This window comes from Schistocerca nitens, chromosome 4 (assembly GCF_023898315.1).
Source record: "Schistocerca nitens isolate TAMUIC-IGC-003100 chromosome 4, iqSchNite1.1, whole genome shotgun sequence".
NCBI classification, from domain to species: Eukaryota; Metazoa; Arthropoda; class Insecta; order Orthoptera; family Acrididae; genus Schistocerca; species Schistocerca nitens.
In genome coordinates, this window is record NC_064617.1 from 208,348,231 (window position 1) to 208,373,931 (window position 25,701).

At 40.8% G+C, this 25,701-nt stretch overlaps 1 protein-coding gene across 1 annotated transcript in view; it reads right to left on the bottom strand.

Moving 5' to 3' along the window:
- Positions 1–25,701, bottom strand: part of LOC126251775 (condensin complex subunit 2) — a 201,659-nt gene that overhangs the window by 151,471 nt on the left and 24,487 nt on the right. Inside the window, exons 2-3 of the mRNA XM_049952398.1 lie at positions 19,112–19,279; positions 3,846–3,938 (exon numbers count right to left, since the gene is read on the bottom strand). Coding sequence (XP_049808355.1) covers positions 3,846–3,938; positions 19,112–19,279 — 261 coding nt within the window. The remainder of the gene's footprint in view (positions 1–3,845; positions 3,939–19,111; positions 19,280–25,701) is intronic.

A 25,701-nucleotide genomic window follows, 5' to 3' on the forward strand; every position in this document is an offset into this window, starting at 1 on the left:
CAAGATATTCTCCTATATACAACCCGGTAAATATATAGCCTGCAAATTAAGAACTCTAGTTGCCAAAACCGACTCTTCTGTGAAGAACTCCACCTGATTTATGGAAAGTGTAAAAGGAGGAACAGTTTTACCCACAGACATATAGTCAGTTTTGACATAAAGTCACTATTTACAAACTTGTCAGTAGATGAAACTGTTCACATCAAGACCATGTCCCACAAGATATATGTGAGCTAGCTGATTTATGTTTGTCTTAAACATACTAAAAATAGCAAGCAAAATACTACGAGCATATGGATGGCTTAACTGCCATTTCTCCCCTATCCCTGTTAGCAGCAGACATATCCCTGCTGGCTTTTGAAGCAACAGCACATTGATCACCTACTTTACACCCATGCTGCTTGGTCAGATACATGGACATGTTCATTACATAAATGGAGCTACACAGGTTTCATGAGTATTTGAACAAAATGCATGAGAAAATCCACTTCACGCCCAAATTACAGAAGAATGGTGTGATTCAATTCGTAAGTGTGGAAGTATATAGGATGGTACACTAAGGCACATAGTATGTCGGAAGCAAACACCTACTGTTGTGTACATAGTTCCGCGTAGTCAGCGCGTACACAACTTTCCCACTAGAGCGCGCCCCGCTAAGAACAACAGCGCAGGCGCCGCGCTCGTCCGTCTCTGCTCTACAAGATGGCACTGCCACAAAGATGGACCAAATTCTGCTTCCACTGATCCGCGTATTAATATGTAACGCAGCCAATGAGATTGCTGCTAACGTAGAACCTTTTCTCCTCGCGGATCACACTCGCACAGTGATACGTGTACGCTCGAGGTATTATAATGAGTGTACAGACCGCCGATTAGTCAGTCTGCATTAGTCTATAGTCAAGTTTCAGTCTGCGCCTAATAAGATCACCATATTCCTATACACAGCCATGAAGATAAATGTATAGACACTTTTGTCAAGTATCAGAGATATGTGAGAATAAGATTAATGTACCAAGACCAAAGGAACTTCAGATTGTAAATTGTAAATAGCATCCAGAACCAAGTTAAGTTATTTATATGCTTGTTATTATTTTAATAAATGTGTGTGAAAATTAATCAAGTTATGTTTAAAGTTGGTCACCGTCAATCTGCTACTCTAAGCGTGCAAGTGGCATTTCTATCGTCTGACCTAACGGCAGAAGATAAACATGCCACGATAAGACCATGAGACATATTGCTGACACTCATCTACTTCGTTAGAGCAACAAGTCAAATAATCTGATGGTGTGTGTACCGAAGGTCTTACAGTATGCACACCACACATATGCACAGGTATTTACACATTTTCTGACAATTTTCAAGCAATGCTTAAGCCATGCTCTAAAGGCTGCAAAAACCTTCTTGGTCAATGATTAAAACCCAAGATAGATCTGCACATCCTTGATAATGGATAAAAGAATGCAAGACATACAGGAAATTGACCGACTGCAGCCAGCACCATGATTATGCAAAGTGTGTCACTGACTGTGGGGTAGCACCCACGCGATCCAGGATGTGCTGGGATATGCCAAGGACTAGATAGATACTCTCCACACTGTAGATGTGTAAAGGTGGACTGTAAGTGTGGAGAAGTTACATAGCCAAAACCAGCAGGCAGGGGCAATGCACATATGAAAGCACAAGCACTACATTTGACTTGGGCAGCACAACAAACCTGCAGTGGCCAAATGCCAGGACGACTGTGGCAAGAAAATAAAATTCAACTAAATCAACAGGCTTGTCAAACAGCAAGGGATGGCAAAACACAAGATCAGAGAGACCATTGAAAAATTAAAACTTCCTAAGAACATGAATGGAGAGGATGGCCTTAGGCTTGCACCTTCTTGGCTCAGCCCAACTGGCTACACTAATAACACGAGATGGGAGCATTACCAGCAAGTAGCTACTGCCACACAGTCTATGTCCAGCATCACCTAAACAAAATTCAGAGACCCATTTGCCCATGACTACCAGTCATGGCACACCCTGTAAGAGACAATAGTCAGCAGCAGATCCTCACTCCCTCAACCACAGGAAACCAGTTAAAATAAAGTTTATTCCTCCTTTCACTACAAGACTCCAATAATGCCATAATTTCATGCTCAGTAGAGCATTCATGACCAAATATAACAGGCCTTCGACAACAAAATAGACCAGCAGACTCATCAGAATGTGGCCATGGTCAAAATGTTGGCCTTATCAGTGATATTTATTTACAATATAACACAGTACTATCCCCAGAAAACTTTAAGGTGAAGAATGTAATACTAACAGGTGTGAACGCAGGTGAACTATCAGTTTAGTGGTTGCAAAACACTGACAAAAATTATTTACAGAAGAATGGAAAAACTGGCAGAAGCCAGCCTCAGAGAAGATCAGTTTGGGTTCCAAAGAAATGTAGGAACACATGAGGCAATAATGACACTATGTCTAATCTTAGAAGGTAAGTTGACGAAAATATAATCTATGTTTCTAGCATTTGTTGGTTTAGAAAAAGCTTTTGACTATGTCGACTGGACTACACTCTTGAAATTTTGAAGGTAGCGGAGATAAAATACAGAGATGAAAAGATTGTTTATGACCTGTACAGAAACTAGACTGCAGTTATAGGAGCCAAATGATATGAAAGGGAAACAATGGCTGAGAAGAGATTGAGACAGGACTGTAGCATATTCCCATATTATTCAATTTGCACATTGAGCAAGCAGTAAAGGAAAATAGGGCAATATTTGGAAAGGAAATTGAGAGTTCAGGGAGAACAAATAACAAAATTGAGGTTCCTTGATGACATAGTAATTCTGTCAGAGACAGGAAGGACTTAGAAGAGCAGTGTAACGGCATGGCTAGTGTCTTGAAAAGAGATTATAAGATGAACATGAACAAAACTAAAGCAAGGTTAAATGAGTATAGTTGAATTAAATCAAGTGATTCTGAGAAACAATGTTAGGAAATGAATCTGTAAAAGTAGTAGTTGAAATAGAGAGAATATAAAATGAAGACAGGCAAAAGTAAGAAAAGAATCTCTGAAAAGAAGAATCTGTTGACGCCAAATATAAACTTAAGTGTTAGGAAGCCTTTTTTGAAGGTATTTGTCTGGAGCTGAGCCTGGTATAGGAGTGAAACATGGATGATAAACAGTTCAGAAAAGAGGAAATAAAATCTTTTGAAACATGGTGCTACATAAGAATGCTGAAGATTAGACAGGTGGATCAAATATCGAATGCGGACGCGTCGAATAAAACTGTGGAAAAGAGAAATTTATGGCACCACGTGACTAAAAGAAGGGATCAGTAGACGTTGCACATCCTGAGGCAACAGAGAATACTCAATTTCGTAACTGAGAGAGGTCTGGAGTGTCAAATTGCAATGGGATGCCCAGGTATGAATACAGTAAGCAGTGTTACAGGGCTGTCGGTTGCAGTGGTTATTGAGATGAAAAGGCTTGCACAGGACAGACTAGTGAGGAGACATGCATCAAATCAGTCTTCAGATTGAAGGCCACCACCACTACCACTACCACCACCACCACCACCACCACCACCACCACCACCACCACCACCACCAACAACAACAACAAAAATATAGTTTCACTTCATAGCATTACCATGCTGCAAATTCTTTTAAACACAGCTATCTTGAAAGAGCAATTAACTGCACTGAGATATAAACTTAAAAAAGAAAATAGAGACTTTTAAATATTGGAATATTAACTACTGAACATCTTTCTAATACAAATCAATCCCCAAAATTAACGTTTATTAAAACATCAAATTATTTTGTTTAAGGCATGGCACACTTAAATATACCTGGAAGTTTTCCATCCTTGCATCTTTCTTCTTGAGCATAGATGACATGAAGTCAATAAGCTGCAGATGAAATGCATTCTTCTGGTTTATTTTCTGTTGAAATAAAAATCATTAATTTACTTTTCATTTTACTATGTTCCACACAAAAGGAAAGCACGACACTAATGAACATAAAATGCAGTTGTGGATACACTTGTTTTATGAAACTAACCAGCTATGGGCAAAGCAAATGAACACACACTGATTATTGTTATCTCGAGACTGAAAACTGAAGATATAGTACACAAGTAAAAGTATTTCATTTAGCAAAAACTAGTGTTCACTAACGATGCCAGCGTACTACTCAAGGGTTGAAACTCAACCACAGCACACACAGCTGAGACAATGGCTGAACAAGCCTACAATTTGTTCACAGAAAGTCTTAATCTCACAGGAACTCTTATTAAACAATTCTGCACAAGCAAAAATGATCTCCTAGTATCAGAAATAGACATTAATAACAATACATTAAATGTTATAATTATTATGCCTTGCCAATCCCTACTGAAAATTTTGAGTTCTTAGAAAAATTTGAAATACTCTTATGTCACTTGCCTAGCACAGGAAGCAAAAAAAATTTTTGTGATCTCAATATTAATTTGTTGAAGGCATCTGAACAAAACATGATATTAAAATTTTATGTATCACTTACAGTCTAACTTTGGTTGTAATTTTTGCCACCAGAATTAAAGGAGAAGGAAGGAAGGTTAGAGCTTAACATCCAGTCGACATTGAGGCCATTAAAGAGGGAGCAAAAGCTCTGAATATACCAAGGATGGGGAAGGAAATCTGCCATGACCATCCAACCATCCTCACATCTGTCTGGAGTGATTTAGGCAAACCACAGAAAACCTAAATCTGGATGGTCATATTCAGATTTGAACCGCTATCCTACCAAACATGAGTCCACTATGCCATCTCACTTGGTCCCACCACAACTGTGCAGATTTTAGAACCTTAACAGTTTTTCTGAATTACTTGTTAATTAGGAAACCAAGTAGAACAGTGAATGAACTCATAACAGACACTTTCAGAAGTAACCTGTGAAACATAATCTAGAATAAGGCCTGTAAGGCAAAGAATGTAAATAATAAATTTAATGCGTTTATAAATAAATTTCTCTCAGACTTGAACTCCTGAGAGAGAAATGTGAAATATGGCACCAGTGGTGTATCAAAGAAATCTTGGCTAACCAAATATATTCAAGTATCACATAACAGAGTGACAGAACTATACTAAATGGTCAGGATAAGCACAGGTATGCATCTACTTTCATATTATAGACTCTGTTATTCTTATTGAGAAGAATTGAAAAGCTTGCATTTTATGTAAGAGAAAATTAATTCTGAAAATAAAATCAAAACACTATGGCTTGTATTAAGGTGGTAAGTGGGATAGACTATCAAGGAACAAGATGGTATAGTAATTAAATATAATGACTAAATGGTCCACAACACAAGATCTACTACTGCAAGCTTCTTTAACAATCACTTTCTAATGGTAACTGAGGAACTGGTGCAAAATATAAAGCACTGAATTGTATGTGACAATCATTACCACAAGCATTTAATCAATAACCACGATCACGCCAACTTACTCTAGGGGAATCAGGATTGTAATTACCTCTCTTAAATGCTAAATATTTCACATAGTTCATAATATTTCAGGTACAAAGTATCTTTGCAGACAGACTAAAGTGCACCATTGTTAGATGCCTCTTTGAGATATTTTGTAAGACAGCCATCAATAACAATGAAACTATTTCACTACTGACTTTCTTCTCCAAAACTTTGGAAAAGAAATTCTTCTAATCCAACTGTGGCATGAATCAGCAAACCAGTGTTTAATTGTATTCGTTGAAAACAGCCTTGGTTGCAATTTTAGTTTTATTATTTATTTGTCAACTACACGTTTCACCTTATTTAGGCATCTTCAAGCTGATCTTAGTTTGGTATTTCTTAGGACGATCCTTTAGGCAGTTTAGCTAAAGGGCATCGTTGAGTACATCAAGCCAATATCGCCTTCGTTAACCTCAGTAAATACTTTCCAGATGGACATGAGTGACTCCAAGACCTGCATAACACGTACACGTTCACAGGAGCAAATAATAGAATAAGATGGAGCCTAAGTAGTTAGCATAACTTTGGAAAAAGTAATGTGTTAAAGAAAGACTAAGCATATTTGCAAATATAAGATGCTTAAACAGTCATAATTTGGATTTCAGAAGAGTTGTCTTCACTGAACATGCTTCTAAAATTTCATTGAGTGTGTATTAAAATACCTGAATGACAAGATTTCACTAACTGGGATTTTTGTATTGGTATTTGACTGTGCAAACAAATTCTTTTGGAGAAACATCACTTTTGGGATATACTAAGTGGTTCACTTCATATTCAACTAATAGGAAACAAAGATTCATGTTAGCTCATGTTGCTCTCATGTGGATCTTATTCTGATTGGAAACAAATTTCTACTGGCATTCCATAGGGTTCAATTCTGGGACCACTCCAGTTCTTGCTATGTATAAATTACCTCTATCTCACACTGACAGGAGAAATAGTTGTCTTTGATGATGACGCACACTTCATAATCAAGACTAACACAGCTGCAACAACAAAAAATGAAATCTTCGTTAAGTATTACTGACTGATTCTCAGCAAAAGGTCTATCACTTAACTTAGAAAAAACACAGTTCATTTCAATTCTGTACAAGAAGAGCTTTATCATCATCAGTAGCAATACAGCATGGGGTAAAGGAAACACAAAAAATGACTGTTCTAAGCTCCTGTGGATACTGATCAGAACTTTAATTGAAAATCACACATCACAGGGCTTCTCAAATGCTCGAATTCAGCAATATCTGTCCTACACATAATTGCTAATTTTGGTGTCTAAAGCATTAGAAAAAAATAGCTTTCTTTCAGTCATTTAAGTAATGTGGAATCACATTCTGGAGCAATTCCAAACAGATAATTTTTATTTTGGAACTGTCTAATTACAATTTTAGTGCCATCTGTATTGTACTTTTATTCTTCGCAAGGCATGTTCAGTTGCCTGTAAGATGTAGATACTTGCGTTTATACCATTTAGCTTACATTCAGAACATTGTATGTATAGGTTATAAACAATTCTGCCACTTTTTGCTTTTCATGATGCAGTTAAAATTTTTAAGCTATACTTACAGATTTCATGGAGGTTTGTCTACATGCTGTGTCTTTGTTCCTTTGTTATCGCTGTTGTTCTTATAACTGCCATTTGAAATTTTGTTTTAGACTCAACAGCACTAAGAACAAAATATTCAGTTTTGAGTTTTGATGCATAGTTTGGTTAATGTTGCCAAATACTGAATGTTACCGGCAACTGTCTAATGTATTTTGTGATCTGTGTCTCTGTGTGTGTGTCAGAGAGAGAGAGAGAGAGAGAGAGAGAGAGAGAGAGAGAAAATATATGTATTTGTGTTAATATGGCTGCAAGTACAAGTGAAATAATTTTTATATTATTTTTCTTTACTAGGTTCACTAGAGAGTGTGTATTGATGTATGTTTGCTGGATTATGATGTTTGTTCTCAACAATGGCTTTATGGACACTGCAGTTTCCCTGTATCTGTGTCAGGTATTTGTCATGGTTGTTTATTCTGATTATTTTTACGTCTCATTATATGTTTGTAGGATAGTGGTTGTGATTTTTTTTAAGTGCACTTCAAATATGGAATGGTTTCTTCCAAGCATCCAACACCTAATGTGTATTTTGAACTGGGTTTTAAAATTCCTCCACGTCATACCTATGTATACTGCATCACAACTTTGACATCCACATTTGCATATCCCTGATCCCTGGACTTTGTTGCTCTTGATTGTTGGGTGGCTTAAGTTTGATTGGAGGGTTTATACAGTTTTATATGCTATTTGAAAGCCCTGTTCCTTTACTATATTTGTCACTGTGTGTTGTATGCAGAGCACTTAAAACACTACAACCACCATCTTACAAACATGGAACACCACATGAAAATCATAATAAACAGCCACAAGAAACTTATACAAATGCAAGAAGAAAACTACCACATCCATAAAGCCATTGTTGAGGACAGACATGTGATAAACGAACAAATACACATCAATACAGACTCTCTACTTAGTAAAAGAAACAATGGAAGATATTACAAAAATACACTCAATAGTTGGCAATAACATTCCATAATTAGCGATGCCATTCAACAATTGGCAACAACTACCAAAACAAATCAATAAAATGAAGTGTTCAGTTCCTAGTGCTGTGAAATCTGAAAACAATATTTGTAATGGCAGTTATAAGAAGCAGGACAGCAACAACAAAGGAACAAAGACACAACATGTAGATTAACATCCATGAAATCTCTAACTAGAACTTTAAATTATTACTGCATGATAGAAAAGCAAAATGAGCCAGAACTGTTTATAACCTCTACCTACAACATCCTAAACGCAAACTAACTAGTGCAAACAGAAATATTTACATAGTCCAGGCCACTGAAGATGCCTTGCAAAGAATAAAGGTAAAACACATATGGTACAAAAATAGTGTTTCATTCAGTTGTACGAGGCGTGTTTTTTAAGGCCTGTTTTGTTGCAGACACTAGTAGTTTGCGCGCATACCACAATGAGCGTGTGTGTCGTGTACCAGCATGCCTTGGGAACAACTGTGCTCAGTTTCAGCTCTGTAGCTAACCTGTACGGTCCTGTTCTGTGCTTTCAAACTGTTTAAGTCTATCAACTCGCCCGCTGCATGTGAGGTTCGCTCAGTGATATGGTTTTTGTCAGCAAGGAACCTGTCTGCAGCAGAAATTCATCGACCAATTTGCAAAGTGTACAGTGATACTGTTATGAGTGAAAGCAAAGTGGGTAAGTGGGTACGAGAATTCAAAGATGTTTATGACAACGTCCATGATGAGGACCACTCCGGTCGCCCTGCTTTGATTACAGACGATTTGATGGCTTCAATTGAAGCGAGTATTCATGAGAACAGGCGCTTGAAAATAACAGGTCTCTCAAAAGAATTTCCTGAAGTGCCGAGATCAGTGCTTTACAACATTGTTTCTGAACACATAACGTTTGGGAAACTGTGCTCCCATTGGGTCCCAAAACTCCTAACAGAGGACCACAAAAACCAAAGATTTGAGTGTGTGATGAAGTTCTTGACTCGTTATCATGAAGAAGGTGACGGTTTCTTGAGTCAGATCATAACTGGAGACGAGACATGGGTTTCCCATATCATGCCCGAATCGAAGCAACAGAGCATGGAATGGAGACACACACACACTCCTGTAAAGGTGAAGGCCAAACAGACTCTACCCCAGTGCAAAATCATGGTGTCAGTGTTTTGGGATAGGCATAGTGTTTTGCTGATCGACTTCATGAAACGAGGAACCACTATCAACGCCAAAGCATACTGCCAAACCCTGAGAAAGCTACACAGAGTGATTCAAAACAAAAGACACAGCATGCTGACAAAGGGAATTGTCCTTCTCTATGACAATGCAAGACCTCACGCTGCAGGTCAGACCCGTCATTTATTGGACAGTTTTGGCTGGGAAGTTTTAGAGTACCCACCCTATAGTCCTGATCTAGCGTCGAGCGATTACCATCTGTTACTCCACCTCAAACAACACCTCAGTGGCAATCGTTACAATGATGACGGTGACATGAAAACAGCAGTGAACTCTTGGTTATCGGAGCAGGCGGCAAATTTTTATGAAGAGGGTATTTTAAAATTGGTTGAGCGGTATGACACGTGTTTGAACAAGCTTGGCAACTATGTCAAAAAATAGAGTGAAGTATGTACTTTCTGAAAATAAATTCACTTTTTTAAAATAACCTTTTGTTGTGTACTTATGTTCAAATGGACCTTACTAAAAAAAAGCCTCAGAATTAAGTGGTCCCAAAATAAAAATTATCAGCATTCCGTAATCTAATGTGCAACTGAGGATGACAGAACTACAAAAATTGAAAATAGATACAAAGTATTCAATACACATAACAGGCTGTGAGTCTAATATCCGATGTCCATCCTCAACTTAATAGACAACTATTTTAAAAAATTAGGCATGCTAACAGCTTCATTAAACATTTATTTATGAAGCTTGTGGTGAAGAATAAGGCACAGTGTGAGAATCATTCTAATTTATATTCAGCTAATATTTTCTGTTAAAAATGAAGTATGGTAGCGAACAACCTCCAACATGATAAAGCCAAAAACCAACAGGTGATTGCTGGCCAAATAAATGTGTTGCAAGAAAGAAATTACAAAGGTTATAGTTTCACATTTCACTAACATAATTCCAAATTAGGCAGTAGTGCAATTAATCCACACTGTGGTCTTGTTGAAGGAACCAGCAAAGCATTCACCTCAAGTAATTTAGGGAAATCACACAAAACTATATTAGAGTTGATAAGCAAACCACTGCCACATCAATTACACATTTAAAACTGGTCCATAACTATTGTGTAATTTCGTTTAAGCAGGATGTGGCAAAGTGGATCGCGGCAGCTTGCTGGGAAAGTCAGCTGCTTACAATACATAATGAATTATTATTAAATGTGTTCACCAGAAAACTAGAATACATTAAATTGGTTCACGAAATATAATTTCATAATGAATTTCTGTCACTATGATCAGTGGTCCATTGCTTCATGACTACGCCAATTACTTCATCAAATGAATCAGCTGGTTTTACCTCAGAGCCATTCCTATGCCTGAGTGGCCCTCATCTACTTCTATGCCTTACTTCGACTCAATCCATCTAATTTTGCACTGTTCAGCTCTGACTGCGACATCTGACAGTTTCATAACTCAAAAATATTTTCTAGTTTTAATGCCTGTTGCAACATATAGTTTGTCTTAACATCAAGATCTGCTTTTACTAAAAATTTACAAGTACCTTAAGTTTATCAACAACATTCCAAAGCCTTTCAGCATTTGCAGTACAAAGTACCTTACTTTTCAGATTCCATTTCTGTTTTACCTTTCAGAGGTGGAGGAGGACTCATTTGCTCTACCTGGTAAAACACAACTAATAATTTTGTTAGCCTGGTCATGATTTTAATTTATAATGTCCAGACCACACTCTCTCCCAGAGAATTGAAATACATACGTATATTGGTGTTGAAGGATATGCATAAGAGAATAATAATGAAAAGCTGCATATCTTAATTGACTACTCTTTATGAACAGCTCAAATATTGGCAGTATCTCCATGATAGCAGGGGGATGCAGCAAAAACTAGGTAACATCACATGAACAAACTGCCAACATTATCTTTGGCTTGCATCACACAAGTTTTGCTACTAAAAGGCAGCAAGCTGTTCGATCTTTTCTCCTTTCATTCAATATGATAATCAATTTCAATAGAGGATAATGAGGAGGCAGGATCTAAAAATAATAGATTTGAAGAGTAAATATGATGGCAGTGACCCTTCTTGTGTTAATTGGAATTTTTACATTTAACTTGGTGTGGGACTGTTCTTCACTTTTCTGAGAGAATTTGGGTAACACACACACACACACACACACACACACACACACACACACACACACAACCGACTCAGGACAGGCGATGTGGGGTTTGGCAGAAAAATTGGGCTTGGAATGTGGCAGGGACACTGACATTCATGAGAATGGAGTCTAGTCAGGCTGCAGGTAGGCAGAAGTGTGTTGGCCAGGTGAATGTTGCTTTGTCAGGCAGTCCCCCAGAAGACAGCAGCTTTTATTTAGTTTTACAGCACATTCCCACTCTGGCTGGGCAAGCAGAGATGTGGGGTGAGAGAAACACTTATATCAGTAGAAGGCAGGCAGTCTACCATATTTGAATAGTGCCTTCAGCAGATAAGAATCTCCAGCTTTCCAAAAAACCTGAAGAGGCCGCAGAATTAGAGCTAGCCACAGACACAGTTCTTAACTTTCTCAGGTTCTGGAAAGTGATGCTAACTGCTGGATGCCAAACAATACTAATTAGTAAAGATACTTGTAACATAAGGAGACCAGATCACATAGGGTAAGTTTTTTTGAGAAGAGATGAGGTTATGGAAGTCACTGGAGTTTTTATGTGAGACACACTCTTGGCAGGATCTCTGCAGAAAAAGCATTGCTCCATTTGCAGAGAGAGGGTTTGTAAAATCATTGGTGGTCAGATTGTCTTGGCGAGAAGAAAAGAGCAGGCTGCTCATTTCTGATAGATAAGAGAAGACTTCAATGGGAATCTTGTTGCTGACACACCTATGCAGGCAGCAGTTGCCACTGTAGTGGCCGTTTTGGCATCCAATGTTCCTGTCTCCAGAAGCCCAATCGTAGCATCGCACTTCAAAGAGCCAGAGGTGGGCCCAACATCTGTTGATCTTTCACTTGTAATTTACAGTGCACAGTAATAGCATCACCAATATGTTTGGAAAAGCCCTGATCAGAATTCATTTTGAGCATTGCAATTATTTGGAGCTCTTGGTACATATTATACTTTAACTTCATTTAGTGCCAGACAGCCATATGCATCTTCATATTTGGGTTTCGAATAAATTTATATACTCATTCATATTGTGTTTTTGTTAACAACTTATGTTGGTTGGTTGGCTGGGCGGGGAGGGGGGAGGGGGCAAACAAACAGTGAGGTCATTGGTCCCATGACCTAGGATGGTAGAAATCAAGGGAGGAATGACACAAAGGGCACAGTCCAGTTAAGGGGAAGGGACAATGGGCACACAAAGAGGGTAAAGGGATGTCAGGGCAGCAGAAAGATGAAAGAACAGGAGTGGGGTGGGTGAAAATGAGGATAGCAGGGGCACCTCAGAAACGCTACGCATGGTGGGGCACCAACACCACCACTGACCCACCCCGACACCCACACCACACAATTATCACGATACAATGGGGACAACACCAGGGGAAGAAGACATCAGAAATAGGGAAACAAAACTGCACAACACACCACACAAAACAGTGGGAAAAGGTGGGGAGAACCTGGCTGGTGTGAAGGCAAGGTCAAGGTCTCCATAACCAATGTCTACGCTGACTGAGGGACTCAAATTCCAGAGGAACTTAAGCCTGAGAGGACAATTCACGTTCGCAAAGAAAACCAAGGACAAACATAACCATGCACGGGTCATTCACTAAAAGCTGTGATAAGGAAGATGGGAAGGCATATTTACTGCGAAGGACCAAAAGGTGGGGACAGTCCAGTAAAATATGAATCACCATGAGGGGAGTCCCACAACTGCAAAGGAAGACAGCTCATTGCAGGATTAAAAACCATGCATCAACCTAGTATGGCAAATATGAAGATGGCAGAGGATGGTAGATTCCTGTCAGGAGAGGCAGATGGAAGAATAACATGTGGTGGGAGTTTCCTGGATTGCACAAAGTTTATTAGGCAGGGGGGCAGCCTCCCAAAAGTCAGAAAGTCAGCCCAAGATTGAGCTAAAAGGAATTTGATGTTAAGCCGTAAATCTGGCCCTGGAGGGGACACAATAACTGATCAGAGATCATCCATCCTGAAAGCTGCTCTGGTAAGGAGACGGAAGGTCCAAGATTCGAGGAACCAAATGAGCCAACAAGCCACCACCCAGTCTAGTAACTCACACGAGACATTGGTCAGGCTGAATGGCTGGTAACTATCAAGGGATGAGAGATCCTTGCCAGAGTTAAGGGCAGGAACCACAATATTGTCTCTTCATTGAGAGGGAAAAATACTTTGCAGCCAAATACGGTTAAAAACATGGACGAGATACTATCATTGTGGAGAATTGAAGTGCTGAAGCGATTTGTTATGGATGGAATCAGGGCCAGGAGCTGAATCGTGGGAACGGGAGAGGGCCAGAAGCAGCTCCCATTCAGTGAAAAGTTCATTGTAGGATTCTGCCTTACAGGGGGAGGGAGGGAGGTGTTGCTGAAGGTGGGCAGTTAGGGCAGCAGATGTAGGTGGCCGGTCAGGAGGGAGATAGAGATTGCAAACCATGACCACAGAGTTCAAGTGGATCCGGACACCAACTGCTTCCAATGTGGTACGAAGTGGGATCCATGTAGTAACAATACATGTATGAACCAATGGAAGCCACAAAGGACCAACCCAGTTCCAACAGAGAGCAAGGAACACATGAAGGGTCAATGAGGGAACATCAGTAAAATGAGATTCCTGGAGAACAACACAAGATGCCGAGTAAAAGGCAATAAGGGATTGTAACTCTGGGAGGTGATGGTAGTATCCATGACAGTTCCATTGAATAAGCACAGAGTGGGTATCCAAACAGTTAGTGAATAGCCTGGAGCCAATCATGCCACTGGGTCATCATCCAGCACCAACAAGAATCGGCTGACTTCAATAAACAAGAACAAGACTCAGGTTGTAAGGGAGGAGATGACACCTCCGGTGCTATCAGTGGTGGGGGGTGGAGGCGGGCCTTGTCCAGGGACTTCTTCTTCTTCTTCTTCTTCACAGGATGAGGTGGTCAGGGCACGGAGGGAGAACGGCCTTCGGTAAGATCCAGAACTGAAAGAGAGCAGACAACCTCGGGGCGCACAGACTGTGTCCCATGGCTAAGTTGTGGGAACAAGACTCTGGCCTGGCAGATGCCAATGGGAGGGGCCCCAGGAGGGAGTCCTATCACTGGCAGGCACCGAAGATGAGGCACACCCCTTCGGCCGGGAGGGGGAGCGGCACCCGGAAGGGAGAGTGTAGGAACCGCTGTGAAGGGGGAGAGGAGAGGGGTACAGGACTGGGATAAGGAAGAAAGCGGAGGGGGAAAGAACATAAGAGAGGCAAAAGCAGAAGTCATCAACACAGGATGAATTCAGACATATTTCTTATGAGCCTCAGTGTAAGCTAAATGATCAAGGGACTTATAATCTTGTATCTTCTTTTCTTTCTTATTAGCCGGCCAATATGGTGAATGTGGAGAGTGACAGTCATGACAATTAACACACGGGTGGCAGAATGCAAGGGCTCCCCTTATGGAGTGGGTCCACTGTACACTGGAATGACATGTGCCCGAAATGCGAGCACCAAAAGCACCTCTTGGGTGGCAGGACGTACGGCTTCACATCACACTGATAACATATAAGCTTGAGAGTATCTTCATCGAAAGCCGGAATAAAGGCAGCAGTATCAGTGCAATTGCCCTTATGACTTCTCTGCACAAGCCAAATAAAATGAACGCCCCATCGTTCTTCATCAGTTTGAAGGATGAGGTTCCTACGAGAAATGATCCCCTGAATGATATTCAAAGACTCGTGAGGTGTAATGGACACCATGACATCCCCAAGATGATCACAAGCATGAAGGGCTGCAGATGGGCAGCAGAGGAAGTTTTAATCAAAAGTGAACCTAACCAGATCCTGCCGAGACACTTTACTTTGCCAAACAAGTCTTCGATATTTTCCACAAAAAATAACAGCTTTGTGACAATGAATGTTTCCCTGTCCACCCCAGTAAAGAAATGTTTCACCCCAATCTGGTGAGTCTGGCCCTCCTCCCAGGGAGTAGACAGGGAAAGGATGCAGGGTCATAAGAAGCAGCATTCAATGATCTGTTGCCAGCCGAAGAAATGGCTGTAGAAGAACTGCCAGATTTTTGGAGCTTGATACAGTTCATACACAAAGCATTCACCCTGATACCACCCACTCCGATCAGAGGCTCTGCACAACAGCACCACCCAGCCACAGCAAGGGCTGTCTGGCTTAGTGGCTGATGCCAGGAGTTCCAATGCTCAGGAATGACAAGCAACCGCTTCTAGGCATACATGGGCAGGCAAAAGCTAAGGTATCAGAAGTGTGATGCCTGTATTGTCATAGAGCTCAATAAGATGGGTACATAACAGCCTCATCACACAGATTGGCTACAAGTGCTGGTGATCTAGTGGGTTGGAGGGGGGGGCTATAGCTGGGAAGGAAGAGAGGAAGGAAAGGGAGAGAGGAATCCACCTTACAGCTCCTAGGGAGGGAGTTCTTCCCCAAATGGTTCACACTACAGAGAGAAAATTTAGAAGTGAAGGTCAAACCCCTAAGGGGGGCGAAAAATGCCAAAAAGATGAAAAAGATAGGCAAGGCGAACCAAACTGCAAGGAATACAGGAAACCTGATGGATAGCCAGGTTGGCATAAGTACGAACATTGACACCAGGGAAGGAGCAAGGACGGGGAGGGAGGGGCACGGGGAAGAAATGCAGCCTGCAAAGGAAGAATGGACTGCAATACATCAGGGCCCCATGAGCACCACGCACAAGCTTGTGAAAGAACTGTGTATCCCCCAAAGGGTGTTAACGCCTTAAATATTTACATTTTAATATTAGGCAGTTCCCCCTTTAGAAACCCCAGCTAGGGCCTTAAAATTTCATTGCGTTTATTAACCCATTCGCCTACAGTAATGTTGCTTGGTCTTAAGGGAGTGTGCCTGTCCATAATTAATTTTATTATTCAGATTTTGACATTCAACACACACGGGGTTTTGCACCATGTCTCCTCCTATGAATAAAATACAGAGGAACCTCGCATAGCAAGCATAATTTGTTCCAGAACCTTACTCACAGCGCAAAACACTTGTTAAGATAAACAATTTATCCCACATAAATTAATGTAAAATACAATGATGTGTTCCATGTAGAAAAAGTACTTACAGTTTTATCTTATTCATGCATTTATTCAAAGAAAATTATACATACAGGATTATATATTTTATTATTCACGATACATAACTAATTGTTTTTTTACTAGGAAGTTATCTATAGTCATTTTTTTCTGCTGATGGTTCAACACTTGGTGAAAATGTGACACAGCATTATCATCAAATAAATTTGTAGCACATGTAGGCACTTCTTTATTGAGATGATGATTTTCACTGTATGATGCAACTAATTCCCAAGCTATTCCCAAGCTTTCAGCATTTCTCTTATTGGGCCAGAAGATTGCTACTTTGCTGTTACCACCTCTTCTGCCTCCTCCTCCTCTGGAGAACTTCTCTCCACAACTTCCTGCTGTGAAACACACTGCAACTGCATAAGTTGGTCATTTCTTGGCTGTGATCTACCACAATCTCATCAATATCATTATTATCCACTTCTAGTCGCATGCACTTAGCCAAAGACAATCTCGTTGATTACAGGCTCCACAAGTACTGACACAAATTCCTCAGAGTCACATTCGACAACACACTCCGGCCAAAGCTGCTTCCACAAAGAAGTGAGAGTTGTCTTGGTATCCTCTTCCTATGCCTTTTCGATCATCTTGATGCAGGCAATGATGTTGATGTATTTCCAAAACTCTCAGAGTGAAATTGATAGCTTCAGTCAACTCAAAGCAATGGTCGAAGAGTGCTTTATTGTAGAGCTTCTTAATGTCAGAAATAATCTGCTGGTCCATAGGCCATAATAACAGAGGTGCTGGAATGCAGAAATTGGATCTTGATGAACTTAAATTCTTTGAAGAGGTGGTCTTGTAGGCCTGGAGAATGGGCAGGGGCACTGCCCATAACAAGCAAGACATGGAGTGGCAAATTCATCTCAAGCAAATATTTTTTTTCACTGAAGGACAAAACAGTTCATTGATCCAATCATAAAAAGGATCACGTCACCCAAGCCTTACCACTGGATCTCCATATCACATTTAGCCTGCTCTTCTAAACTTTACACTTCTTGAAGGCTTTTGGAGTTTCTGAATAGTAAACAAGCAGTGGTTAAATTTTCAAATCATCACTTGCATTGGCACACAATAGCAGTGTGAGAGGCTCTCTCATTGGCTTGTGATTGAGCAATGCATTCTCCTCTGGTGTTAAAAATGTATGCTTCAGCATCTTTTTCCAGAATAGACCTGTCTCGTCACAATTAAAAACCTGTTGTGGCAGATAACCCTCAGAATCTACGAGAATCTTAAAGTTTTCAGCTGCCTTTGACTGCTTCACCATGCCTCACAACATTGTGGATGCCGGTTCTTCTCTTAAACTTCTTGTACTACCCACAGCTTCCCTTAAACACTTCCTCAGCCGTTGATGATCCTGGAGTCTTCTTAACAATGTTGGTGAAAATCATTCTTGCCTTCTCACAAATGATGTTCTTGTCAATAGTGTCACCTTGCAATTTCTTTTCTTTTATCCATACAAGGAGTAACTTTCTGACATCATCCATAATACAAACCCATTGTTTAGATATACTTTTGTCACTCGCTTTGAAGCATCTATCTCCTTAATCTTGTCCTTGTTCTTGAGGACAGTGCAAATAGTTGATGCAGGCCGAGGGTATATGAGTGCTACACCAGCAATTCTCACCCCACATTCGCGTGTTTCATTTCTAAGGTCATATTCTTTCTGTTACTGTCATCTTCTTGCAGCTTTATTTTCAAGGACATTCTACGAAGGTTATTAAAATTTGCACACAAAAAAGCACTGTGTGAACATAAGTCTAGAAAAATGTGTGATCACAAGCTGTACTAAGATAGTAGCAGAAAGAACACTAAACCCAGACTGCAGTACATACTAAAGACATTGTCCATATGCCGCTACTGACAATGAAAGGTGTTCATAGTGGTGAAAGTTTCCCCTGCTGCATGCGAATGGCTAGTGACGATGCACTAAATTGTAATCACTCATTATGCAAAACATCGCTCATTAAGCAAGTACTTTTTTTACAATTTGTTTTGCACATTATGTGAATTGCACATTGTAGGAAGTGCTCGTTAAGCAAGGTTCCACTGTATAGGATCTCAATTTTGCAAGATGTTCGATTTTGTTTGCATTATTTCACAACATCACTATGCAAAACTGCAACTGGCAGGAGGTTTCCTGGCAACACATTAAATTTAATCTTGTTTTATAACATATTTGTTCTAAAAGAAAAGGATATATTGAGTCACAGGTGACAACTCATTCATGCAGCTCATAGTTCAAATCAAATACTACACAGCTACTACAAAGGAAAATATCACCTAAAACAAATCCAATAGGAACTAATTCACTTTAAGTTTTACTTTATTAACAGAGTATACTTATTCAACAGAAAATTATTTCAATCTGTATTTGAAAGCAACAAAAAGGAAGAAAGTAGGGAGTGCAACAGACATCACAACTAGCACTAAGAAAAGAGTTGTTAAAATAATTATGGCCTGTCACAAATAACACAAAATATTTAAGTGGCTACTGCACATGTTATTTGTCAATAACACGTGCAGTAGCTACTTAGATATTTTGTGCTATAAAAGTTCCCAGCAATCCTCTCATAACATACATTTTCTGCAGACAACTTCAAACAGTTTGTGTAATGTGCAAATATTTCAGGAACAGACAGAGAAATGTCCTTTGTACTGTTTCTTCTGTTTGGTGACAAAATAAGAGATTCCCTTCTGCGTAGTTCACTTTGTCTCTTGCGTTCTTGGATTTCAGCAGCATCATCATTCTGAAAACAAAACCAAATGGCAAGATTAGAGTTGTTAAATAAAATTAAAGAAATTTAATAGCCAAATACACCCCAGCGACATTTAAAAGATAAACAAACTCATTTTGAAGTATGGTGACGGAAATTTTAATGTGCTCGAGTTGTGTTTCTGCGTTATCATAAAGTATGGTGGTGAAAACTCTGTAAATGATTAACTGTACGTAATTCTCCACTCAGAGTCAACTCCTGAAGTTCAGGGCAGGACTGTCACTCGTTAACTGAGCCGTAAATGTAAATTTTTTTTTTTTTTTTTTTTAAAGACAGTGCAGTTTTTTGAAGCTATGTTCACATAACATTCATCTGCCATTCAGTCTTCAATTGTGGAAGTGTCAAACCACTATTGTAACATCATTTTATAAATGCAAGAACATTCATAGCTACACCTAAAATTGAATGAGAGCACACTTTTCAGACAAATATGTTTTCTGAAATGTCCTCTCAGTGTGGTTTTCTAAGAATATATCTCATTTTAAAACTCAATTCACACATTTCAAGTAAGCCACTGAGTAAGACATACTGAACAGCACCAAGGCAGTTACAAATGGCAACTTCTAAGTTAAATGCAATAGTTCACTTAGTTTCAAACTACAAATGGCAAATTCTAAGTTAAATCCAATGTTTCACTTAGTTTTAAGTGGAGAAAGAAGCCAGCGGCCACAGGAACATATCCATATCATATTCTGAGGCACATACAGTAATTAAGAATATCAACATTAAATGACAGCAATCCATGAAATTTCTAGTTGTTGTTGAGGTCTTCAGATTGGTTTGAGGCAGTTCTCCACAAAATTCTATCTCATTCAAGTCTCTTCATCACTGCGCAACTACTTCAACCTAAAGTCACTTGACCATTTTTTGCTATAGTCATGCCTTCATGCCCTGGTCTCCCTCTACAATTTTTCATCTCATCCCCCTCTCTCTCCAACACACTTCCCTCTGTTACCAAATTAATTATTCTCTGATATCTCATGAAGTGTCCTGTCAACCTGTCCCTTCTGTTACTGAAGTTGTGCTGCACAACACTTTTCTCTTCAATTACATGGAGTACCTCTTTATCAGTTACTTGATCTAACCATCTAAACTTTGGCGTTCTTCTGAACAAGGCTACACTCCAGATTAACACATACAGGACAGACTTCCTAACAAAAAATTTATATTACATGTTTCCAGAAACATTTTTCTTGTTATCGCACTTCTCCTTTTTATATCCTCTTTACTTCAGCCATTTACAGGTTACCAAATAGTAAAACTCATCTACTACTTATAGTGATTCATCATGTACTATTGTACATCATCTACTTACAGAGTCTACAATAGTTTATCATCTGCTTATAGTGCTTCAACATCTAAATAAAGCTCATAAAGAGTGCTGGGAATAAAAAAACAGAGAGACTGGATTTTAAGAAGTCAAGTAGAGTCACATCAAGTCTCTTAAGAAAACTAGGAGGAAGTCGACCCCCACCTACAAAGGTCCTGAAGTCACACCAGGCCCGACTGCAAACAGAATAACTTCCCCCTTCGCAGCACCCTCGTATAAGCCACATACAAGAATGGTTAAGAAAGGGTTTAGTAAGCTTTATGGAGATTTCATCTTAGACAATACCAATGCGGCACACACACAAATTTAAAAAAAGGGCAAAACTTCAGGATTTGATGGGATACATCCAGAGTTCCTCATCAACTGCAGAAACAAGACTCTTAAATTGCTCGCAAAGTTTTTCACCAATATAAAGCTATTGGGTAACATTCTAAAAGCCTTCAAACAAACAAAAACCATAATATACAAATAAAGCTGTTGGCTATCAACCAATCGCCTTCCTGAGTTTGCTGCTGCAAACTTTTAGAAAGTCATCCTTAAAAAATCGGTCCAAAGATCCATTAAGTTGCTCCCATCAAATATAAGTTACTCCCATTGAATGCACACGATTCAGGCCTAACAGAAGCTGTACAAACCACGAACTTACCTTCACTACTCACATAAAAGCTGGGTTCCAACAATGACTGAAAACATCAGTGGTTTTTGCTGATTTTGCAGCTGCCTATGACACAGTACAGAAACAAGGACTCCTACAGAAACTCGCAAATGTTACGAGGGCAGTTCAATAAGTAATGCAACACGTTTTTTTTCTGAAACAGGGGTTGTTTTATTCAGCATTGAAATACACCAGGTTATTCCCCAATCTTTTAGCTACACAACACTATTTTTCAACGTAATCTCCATTCAATGCTACGGCCTTACGCCACCTAGGAAATGAGGGCCTGTATGCCTGCACGGTACCATTCCACTGGTCGATGTCGGAGCCAACGTCGTACTGCATCAATAACTTCTTCATCATCCGCGTAGTGCGTCCCACGGATTGCGTCCTTCATTGGGCCAAACATATGGAAATCCGACGGTGCGAGATCGGGGCTGTAGGGTGCATGAGGAAGAACAGTCCACTGAAGTTTTGTGAGCTCCTCTCGGGTGCGAAGACTTGTGTGAGGGCTTGCGTTGTCATGAAGAAGGAGAAGTTCGTTCTGATTTTTGTGCCTACGAACACGCTGAAGTCATTTCTTCAATTTCTGAAGAGTAGCACAATACACTTCAGAGTTGATCGTCTGACCATGGGGAAGGACATCGAACAGAATAACCCCTTCAGCGTCCCTGAAGACTGTAACCATGACTTTACCGGCTGAGGGTATGGCTTTAAACTTTTTCTTGGTAGGGGAGTGGGTGTGGCGCCACTCCATTGATTGCCGTTTTGTTTCAGGTTCGAAGTGATGAACCCATGTTTCATCGCCTGTAACAATCTTTGACAAGAAATTGTCACCCTCAGCCACATGATGAACAAGCAATTCCGCACAGATGGTTCTCCTTTGCTCTTTATGGTGTTCGGTTAGACAACGAGGGACCCAGCAGGAACAAACCTTTGAATATCCCAACTGGTGAACAATTGTGACAGCACTACCAACAGAGATGTCAAGTTGAGCACTGAGTTGTTTGATGATGATCCGTCGATCATCTCGAACGAGTGTGTTCGCACGCTCCGCCATTGCAGGAGTCACAGCTGTGCACGGCCGGCCCGCACGCGGGAGATCAGACAGTCTTGCTTGACCTTGTGGCGATGATGACACACGCTTTGCCCAACGACTCACCGTGCTTTTGTCCACTGCCAGATCACCGTAGACATTCTGCAAGCACCTATGAATATCTGAGATGCCCTGGTTTTCCGCCAAAAGAAACTCGATCACTGCCCGTTGTTTGCAACGCACATCCGTTACAGACGCCATTTTAACAGCTCCGTACAGCGCTGCCACCTGTCGGAAGTCAATGAAACTATATGAGACGAAGTGGGAATGTTTGAAAATATTCCACAAGAAATTTCCGATTTTTTCAACCAAAATTGGCCGAGAAAAAAAATGTGTTGCATTACTTATTGAACTGCCCTCGTATATAATATCAAACTATAATGAGGCTCACGAACAACATGTTATCTCAGAGATGCTTCCAAGTGGTCCTCAGCAATTGATTGCATAAACAAAAGAAACTTAAGAATGGTCTTCCCCAGGGTTCAGTTTTGGCAACAGTTTTATTCAACTTATATACATCTGGTCTTCCTGAAACACAATTGAGGAAGTTCATTTATGGGGATGATTTGGCTTTGGCCACTCAACGTTAACGAAGGCCACAGCAATGCCTCTGCGACGTGGTTACCATCGTCACTGGTGGCGCAGCATTCCTGTATATCGTGCTTTGAAGGCGATAGACATTGATCTTTCTGGACAGTTCAATAAACAACAATTAATTGGAGGTCCAAACGTATTTCGTGGACTCTGTTTGAACTTTACATGTGATGTACAAGCCGTGTTTGGAGGTAGTACATGGCTCACACTTGCTGTAGTATGGGGCAATCATTGTGATTATGGTGGCCTTGAAGCATTTCCAGATGCAAATATTCTTACATGGAAGACATGGAGTATAGCAGAGACAACAGGACTCTTAGCAAAAGTTCCATACGGTACACTTGTTCCCAGTATGCCATTTGTGTTGAGTACTTTGTCTTGGAAGATTTCCTTTTGCCTTTCTTCTCCTTAGGGGGTTGGATGACTGGGAGGGTTTCCTTGAATTAGTTTCAGCGACTGAGGAAGACAGATAAGCCCTATGACCAGCAGCCTGTGGCTCCTTTAGCCACTGGCTGGAATCCGGTAACAGACCAGCAGAAGCCTTGGAGGGGAGTGTCCCAAGGAACCCCTTCCTGGTGTGAGAAGCCGGACGAGGCTGATGCGTCTTTGGGTGGGCATGGGGATCAATATCTCTGGCAGTTGGGAAGCCACTGATCCCAAAGTGGATGTGAGCGAAGCAGCAAGAGGAGAGCTCCCAACTGTCAGGGGGGCAGGCATAGTCAAAAGGCCCTGAGGGCTCGCTGTCGGAAACATAACAGTCACGAGGGCCATCTGAAGAGAGAGCAACATCATTATAGCTGAAGCATACAACATTGACATGTGTGCGGGTTGTAGATGCCCTTACATTTTCTAGGCCTCTTGGTAAGTTAACCTGTCCAGAGTCTTATATTCCTGCATTTTTTTCCTCTCTGTGAAAGACGGTGCAGTCTGGTGAGCATAGAGAATAGGGCTCTCCACAGCTGATACAGACAAGTGGGGGAGGGAGGGGGTGGGAGGGAGGCACAAGGAACATTCCCATGCAACAGTCTCTAAAGATTGCGCTGGCATTGCAACACAAAGAGATGCGCCCAAATTTCATATTGCAGCATTGCATGGGGTGGGGACCATACGGATTGACATCACATTAGTATACCATCTCTGTGACCTTTTCAGGCAGCAAATAACCCTCAAAGGCCAAGATGAAGGCCCCGTAAGCAACCCTATTGTCCGTTGGCCCCCTGTGGACATGATGGAGAAAGTGTTCACCCCAACACTCCACGATGGCATGTAGCTCATCATCAGACAGCAAAATGGGGTCAAGATGAAAAATGATGCCTTGAACCATGTGTAGACTACACTATGTGATCAAAAGTATCCGGACACCCCCCAAACCAAACATTTTTCATATTAGGTGCATTGTGCTGCCACCTACTGCCAGGTACTCCATATAAGCGACCTCAGTCATTAGACATCGTGAGAGGGCAGAATGGGGCACTCTGCGGAACTCACGGACTTCAAAGGTGGTCAGGTGATTGTGTGCCACTTGTGTCATACGTCTGTACGTGAGATTTCCACAGTCCTGAACATCCCTACGTCCACTCTTTCCAATGTGATAGTGAAGTGGAAATGTGACGGGACACCTACAGACCTCGTCTCTTGACTGACAGAGACTGCCAACAGTTGAAGAGGCTCATAGTGTGTAATAATCAGACAACTATCTAGACCATCACACAGGAATTCCAAGCTGCATCAGGATCCACTACTAGTACTATGACAGTTAAGCGGGAGGTGAGAAAACTTGGGTTTCATGGTCGAGAGACTGCTCGTAAGCTACACATCATGCTGGTAAATGCCAAATAACGCCTCGATTGGTGTAAGAAGCGTAAACATTGGACGACTGAACAATGGAAAAATGTTGTGTGGAGTGACGAATCATGGTACACAATGTGGCGATCCGATGGCAGGGTGTGGGTATGGCGAAAGCCCGGTGAACGTCATCTGCTGGCGTGTGTAGTGCCAGAAGTAAAATTAGGAGGCGGTGGTGTTATGGTGTGGTCGTGTTTTTCATGGAGGAGGCTTGTACTCCTTGTTGTTTTGTGTGGTACTATCACAGCACATGTCTACATTGATGTTTTAAGCACGTTCTTGCTTCCCACTGTTGAAGATAAATTCGGGGATGGCGATAGCACCTTTTCATAATGCACGGCCTGTGACAGAGTGGTTACATGGCAATAACATCCCTGTAATGGACTGGCCAGCACGAAATCCTGACCTGAATCCTATAGAACACCTTCAGGATGAAACTTCCTGACAGATTAAAACAGTGTTCCAGACCGAGACTCGAATTCGAGACCTTTGCATTTCGCGGGCATGTGCTCTACCAACTGAGCTACCCAAGCACGACTCACAGCTTTACTTCTGCCAGTACCTCGTCTCCTACCTTCCAAACTTTACAGAAGCTCTCCTGCAATATCCTTTCTTTCAGAAGTGCTAGTTCTGCAAGGTTTGCAGGAGAGCTTCTGTAAAGTTTGGAAGGTAGGAGACAAGGTACTGGCAGAAGTAAAGCTGTGAGGATGGGGCGTGAGTCGTGTTTGGGTAGCTCAGTTGGTAGAGCACTTGCTCGCGAAAGGCAAAGGTCCTGAGTTTGAGTCTTTGTCTGGCACACAGTTTTAATCCGCCAGGAAGTTTCATATCAGCGCACACTCCACTGCAGAGTGAAAATCTCATTCTGGAAACACCTT